The 7,064-nt window shown below is 38.2% G+C and overlaps 1 protein-coding gene across 1 annotated transcript; it reads right to left on the reverse strand.

Annotated features, from left to right (window-relative positions):
- Positions 1-3,844: 3,844 nt before the first annotated feature.
- LOC125830610 (uncharacterized) lies at positions 3,845-5,033 on the reverse strand. Its single transcript, XM_049509788.1, has 2 exons — positions 4,560-5,033; positions 3,845-4,489 (listed from the first exon to the last, which is right to left on the reverse strand). Exons 1-2 carry the CDS (start codon positions 5,031-5,033, stop codon positions 3,845-3,847), a joined length of 1,119 nt encoding a protein of 372 aa, XP_049365745.1.
- Positions 5,034-7,064: the final 2,031 nt, after the last annotated feature.

A 7,064-nucleotide genomic window follows, 5' to 3' on the forward strand; every position in this document is an offset into this window, starting at 1 on the left:
ATTAAAGACATATTAGTGTCTACAAAGTAGTAGATAACGAAGAGAAATATTGGCATTCTAACAACTTGAATAATACTTTAACATGGCTAGAACAATACACATTCAAGGAATCAGATCATCACAAAGAATGCATGCTCGACATCACAAACAATAAGTAGTCCAAATGATTTTCATTTACATAAAGCAAGTATACGAATGAAAATTTAATAATCGAACTAACCAAAATTTGTTTTAAAAGTGATAATCAAATAAAAGAGCGTACCTGGACGGATCGGTTAAGATCCGTCTTCAGCAAATTTACAAACTTCAGAACTTTACCGGAAGAATCGAGCAGAGAAGAGAGGAGGCTCGCCGGACTCGCTGCATTGCCGGAGCTCGCTGTCTCCGCGCAGCTGCTGCTATTTTTCACTGGTTGGAGCTGCTGGTGGTTGCTGCTTTTGGTCCTGGGCGTCTCCAGCTCTGCTGCTGCTGCTCGCTTCAACAAGCTGCTGGCCGGAGCTGTTGTTGTCGTCCGTCGCTGCTGGCTGTCCTTGCCAGTGCTGCTGGCAGCTTTCGCCGGAGCTTCTGCTGCTGTTTCTTGCCGGAAAAGAGGAGAAACGAGAAAGATGAGATGGAGAAGAAGGGAGGAGAGGGAAGGAGATAAAGAAGAGGAGAGGGCTGCTGGCCAGCCGGAGCAGCTGCCTGGGATGGAGAAAAGAGAGGGAGGCGGCTGAAGAGAGGAAGAAGAATGGGAATTGAATTTTAGGTTTAGGAGTCTTTTGTTTTTAAAAAAAAAATAGGAAATAGGAAGATTCGATCTCAACCGTAGAATTAGAATTAGATAAGCGGCTAGGATTTAATCTAGGATTCACTTAAAGGATGGACGGTTCGGATGAGAGTTGGAATTGATTTGGAAAGGCCAAAATTGCAATAAAATTGGCTAGAATTGAAATGAAAGGATGGCTGTAATTGAAATACAATTGGAATTGGAATGACTAGAATTGAAATGAATTAGAATAGAATAGGCTAAAAATTTAAATGATTTGGAGGAAAATTTAGGAATTGATATCCAATTAATAAATACTATATTTTTAAAATATTTTCATATACATTATACACATCTAAGTTTCTTAAAACCTTTAAATAAGTAATTATTTCGAGTTTAACTATCGATAAATATAATAACAAAATAATTTAATAATAATAATTTTAATAAATCCAGCTTACTAAAATATATAATTTTTAGACAAAATTGACTAAAATCTTGAACTCGAAATATTTTTTAAAATATGTATTTAATCGAATAACATTCCTAAAAAGGGTTAAAGGTCGGTCAAAATTGGGTGTCAACAGTTGGTTATCAACCAACTCTTGGGAAGTTATGAGGTGAAGAAGCCCGAATTGCGTCATTATCATGGCTATGCCCAAAAGTTGATAGGATGGCTTGGAGATGTAACCCTTCAACATGTGCGTAGAACGGAAAATAAGAAAGCTGATGCATTGGCGGCCCTGGCTTCAATTCTAACCCTTCCTGATCAAACACAAGTTACTATTTCTCAAAGATGGATAGTACCACCGCCAAATGAGGAAGAATATATAGAAAATGAGCTTGAGCATCTCGTTGTTGTTTCTGAAGCCGTAAAGGAAGATTGGAGGCAACCCATTATTGACTACATGTGTTATGGGATACTTCCAGAAAATCCAAGGAGAAGGACTGATATTCGTCGTCGTGCACCTCGCTTCCTTTACTACAAGGACACATTATATAGAAGATCATTTGAGGGTGTACTATTACGATGTTTGGGAGAGGAAGAAGCAAGTCAAGCTCTGCAAGAAGCAGACTCAGGAGTATGTGGATCACATCAATCTGGACCGAAACTCCACTTTCACATTAAAAGGATGGGGTATTATTGGCCAACCATGGTGAAGGATTGCTTAGATTATGCTCGGAGGTGCGATGCTTGTCAATTTCATGCAAATTTCATACATCAGCCGCCTGAAGTATTGCACCCAACTATCGTATCTTGGCCATTTGACGCTTGGGGATTGGATGTTGTGGGACCACTACCAAAATCTTCTGGTGGACACTTGTACATCTTGGCTGCAACAGATTACTTCTCAAAATGCGCTGAAGTTGTTGCTCTTAAAGAAGTGAAGATAGAGAATGTTGCAAATTTTATCCGAGTGAATATCATCTATCGCTTCGGCATCCCTTGCTACATAATAACGGACAATGGCAAGCCATTTGATAATAAGTTAATGAATAAAATTTGTGATCTCTTTTGCTTCAAACAACGTAAATCTTCTATGTATCATGATGCCGCCAATGGTCTTGCTAAAGCATTCAATAAGACTCTATGCAACCTTCTGAAGAAAGTTATCTCCAAGTCCAAACGGGATTGGCATGAAAGAATGGAAGAAGCTTTGTTGGCATATAGGACAACATACCGCACACCAACTCAAGCAACACCATATTCACTTGCTTTCGGAGTTGAAGCAGTCCTGCCACTCGAGCGTCCAATACCTTCCTTAAGACTTGTTATTCAAGAAGGGCTCACTGAAGAAGAAAATGCTCGATTGCGTCTTGCTGAGTTAGAAGCACTTGATGAAAAGAGGCTAGAAGCCCAACAAAACCTTGAATGTTATCAAGCTCGTCTATCTCGTACTTTTAATAAGAAAGTTCGCTTGAGGTGTTTCCAAGTTGGAGACCAAGTTCTCGCAGTAAGAAGACCCATCATTACTTCGCACAAGTCTGGGGGTAAATTTACCTCAAAGTGGGATGGACCATATGTTGTACAAGAAACATATTCACATGGTGCTTACAAGCTTGTTGATGCAGATGGTGCAAAGATCGGTCCTATTAATGCAAAATTCCTAAAGAGGTACTACCATTGAAGTAAGATGATGCTCCTTAAGGTATGAGCCTAAACTGCATGTCACTCCTGGCCCGCAAGAGTATAAACTGTGTACGGCACAAACAAAAAAAAAATCACTCAATCCCTCAGAACTACGTTGTGACTTGATCCTCTTCACTGAGGTACGTAGGCTCTTACAATATATCCTAAGTTCAGTTGCATGAGTGTAAAAAAAAAAAAAACATGTTCCCACTTGATCTGTCACATGTCAGTCAAAGCGATAAGTATTTTGTTTTATGTTTTGTCTCATCAAACTATAGACTTGTACGAAGTATTGAATGGTCAATAGATGGGGACAAACCCTTATGAAATATGAGCTTCTTTGACAGTAGGCTTGAAGTGTTTAAATTCAGACAAGTATGCAAGTTGAAGTATTTGAATCCTCTATATATACAAGTTGAAGTCTTCAAATCCGACAAAGTAAATATGATAAGTCCTACAAGTTTGCATGTTAGACTCTTAAATCAACCAAGTTACAAGTCAATGTCTTCGAATTCTATGAATTTACAAGTTAAGGCCCTAAAACTTGTTACGAGTTAAATTCCACAAAATTGATAAGGCAAGTTTGAATGTGCAAACTTAAAAATGTGGAATGACTTTGAATTACTAAAGCTTGGGATTAAGAATTAAAGAGCAAATTCAAATTTGATTATGCAATAAAAATGCATGATATAAAAAAAAATAAAAGAACTTCATTACTATAAAATTGTCTAAAACATCAATCAAATGCTAAAGAAAACAAAAAAAGGGAAACACGAAGAAAAAGCCTAATCTAAGCGTAACTTGTAGTTAGTCAAATCTTGACAACTAGCCTCCAAGCACTCTCTTTTCTGTTCCAAACGAAGTGTATCTTCAAGCGTTAATAAACTCATATTTTCATACAAGGATATCTCATCTTCTGTAGCTAAAATCTTGGCTTGAACCTCCTCAACCTTCTTCTTAGCAGCTTCTTAAACAACTTCAAGTCCCTCTCGCTCTCCTTGTAAAGTTGCTAGCTTACGCTTAACCTTCTTTAGTGATTTCTTGTTAGAGGAAACATGTTTTGCCTTCTCACCTTCTTCTACTTTGAAAAATTTGAGACGCTCTTTGGCATTGGAAATCAACTCCATCTTCTTATCTTCATGCGCCTTGTCAACAAAATTAGAGTGTACTTGATCATAAGAAGTAGCATGATCAAAAAGAGAATCTACCAAGCTCTTCAATGGTGAAAGATCTAATAAATTTATCTCACTCATCTCCTTGAAAATCTCACAAATATCATCTTTGTAAGATGAAATATTGTCTAGAGAAGTTCTGGAAAGTTTTCCACAAATCTCTTCCCAAAGACCCAAGATGTACTTTCTTTTGTAGTTGAACACAACACCTTTTCCTTCGAAGACAGACATAGCTCCATTACTCTTTGGGAGAACTCGGGAAAACTCATTTGAATTAGGAGTCAACCCTTTTAAAGTTTGGCCACGAGAAGTAGATGATGTCTTTTGCTCTTGCTCAATATTTGAAATTGATTGTGCCTTAGGTTTTGATATTGCAGTAGACTCATCGCTAACTTGTGGCATCTCATGTGGCGATCCTAGTGGATGTCCAGCAGCGTTAACCTACACATGGAAAAAGTGGGTTAGCAAAGTTATTTTATTCAAAAATAAATAAATAAATAAAAAATTAAACCTTGTCACTCTGAATTGTCATTGATCTTGAAGGACTATCGACACTCTGAACTTCTATTACTCTTAAATCAACAACTTCAGCCCCAGATGGTTCAACCCTTTGCCTCTTCCAACATCGATCCTTGCTAGTTTTGCTTGTTTCTTGAGGGGCCCGTTTACTAGAGAAGAGAAATTGGGGACATTTCTCTTTATCAGTAGAAGTATGAACTACTTCTTTCTTGGATACCTTAGAGGAATTAAGCTTCTTACTTTGATGTTGGGTAGCAAGTGGTGTCTTGACTTTTGAAAGTGTCTTCTCGATATCTTCACTTTTGTCTTCTAAAAGGGTAACAAATTCTGACCCAGATTTCTCTACCATAACATCCAAATTATCCTCAAGAACCATTCCATAGGATCTCTCCCACCAAGATGAATATTGGGTAGTATAAAGCTTTTTTGCGGAAGTTACCGCAGGAGGAAATGTCGTTTTAGACATAGTTGCACGTGATATGCAAATGCGCCAATATCTAAGGCCTTCATCAAGTGACTTAGCACGAATATCATTTTCTAAATAGCCAAGAATATCTTGATGAAAACCAAATTGGTGACTAAATCGGTGTGGACTATATGGCTCAATGAAAAAAGAACTTCCCCTCCTCAATGGAAGATAATTAAAACGAAGGCTCACAAAATAAGCTAGCTCCAACTCTGGTGCTTTTCCTTCATCAATATAATAAGTTGGGTGAGGCCTACTAAGCATGGTTGCATTCCATACAATGTTTTCCCCTCGATGAACACGCTTTCTTGCCTCATCTTTGTCAAAGTACTTTGCAGCACCTTCCCCAGAATATACCACCATTCGTGGAAGATAAGGTCCACTAGTAAGCGGATAGTGTGTCTTGAGATAATAAGCAAGCCAACCATAAACATAGTGGATGGGAAAACAAACTTTTATATGGTCTAAATGTGAAGAATTTGAAATTTTATTTAAGCCATGATATATGCTTGCTAAGACCGGAACCGCAAGGCTAACCCTTTTACCGTTCGCCATTAAGCTTGCTATCTTGAAAGTTTCAAGCCGAATGAAATTCCCTTCTTCAGACAGAAATACAAAGCACATAACCAACATGACAAAAAGGCCGTCAGATAAGTCTCATATTTTTGGTGTTTCGCTCCAAGCTTAGAAAATGCCATCTCTTGAGTACTTGACCATGTGTTTATCTCAGTAGGTATCTCACCTATTGGATTATGAGTAGATGACAGATGTCGAGATTTCTTCTCTTTCCTTGGGGGAGCTAGCTCATATTTGCGATCTTTCTTGCACCAAAATTGTATCCATTCATTAAAAGAGACCCTCATATTACCATTATTTTTCTCTTTAAGATGATGAAAGGCAGCAAACATACACTCGCAAGTTTGAGGAAGAAATCTTTCCCTCTTGTCATCCAAACCCGTAAGTTTCGTGAGTTAGGTATCACTTCTTCGTAAGGGACTCCGCTAATTGGCAAACCACCTAGAATATGCAAGTCCCAAAGAGATATGGATGTTTCTCCGATAGATGTAAGTAATGTATTTGTTTCAGGGAACCAAGCCTCACAAAAGGCTTGTATAATATTGGAGTTCCGATCATAAGTAAAAAGAGAAGCAAATACAAGCATTGTTTAGACTTTGCCCATTTTTGCTTAAGACATCTTCTGTCCATTCCCAGTATCCCGGAATGCAGTGATATTCACCTTCAAGCACAATGGTGTCTCCCCAACGTAGTTCCTCTAGAATCATGCGGCGACCTAAATTTGAAAGAGTGCTCGCGATGTTTGTACATTGTGGATTTGGTTTCTCAAGATACCACGCTTTTGAGGCTTTATTAGATTTGTGATCGTATTCGGATGTCCAACTTCTCATATGAAGCGTGTTCCTCAATTGTGGCCATGGATCAACATAACGACCAACAAAAGATTCCTGGACCAAAAACTTAGTCTCCACCGTACTACCCTCTGTTCCAACGATGAGATATTTGAGTTGAGAAGATGGGCAAGTATAATCCTTGAAGAAAACCATTGTTCAAACTGCAAAAAAAAAAAAAAAAAAAAAAAGTGTTAATATTTACTTATGATGATGCACGAAAGAAGATAAAACTTGAAAGAGAGGGGTCATTAAGAAGGGGGAATATTTTAAGCATTATGGATCTTGAGAAAGCCTCAAGTTAGTGATCTTCAAGGCGGGGACATTAAACACCTCCCTTCACACCTTATGCTTAAGTATTTGGGACCTTGTAACGCCTTGAGAGTAGTATTTTTTTCAAGGCGGGGACGTTAAACACATTATTCTAGTAAAACCTCAAGTTGGTTAAGTATTCGGGACCTTGTAACGCATTGAGAGTAGTATTTTTTTTCAAGGCGGGGACGTTAAACACAGTATTCTAGTAAAGCCTCAAGTTGGTTAAGTATTCGGGACCTTGTAACGCCTTGAGAGTAGTATTTTTTTTTTCAAGGCGAGGACGTTAAATAGAATATTCTAGTAAAGCCTC

The sequence above is a fragment of the Solanum verrucosum genome, unplaced genomic scaffold (assembly GCF_900185275.1).
Source record: "Solanum verrucosum unplaced genomic scaffold, falcon-dt-bn FXZP01000027.1, whole genome shotgun sequence".
NCBI lineage: Eukaryota > Viridiplantae > Streptophyta > Magnoliopsida > Solanales > Solanaceae > Solanum > Solanum verrucosum.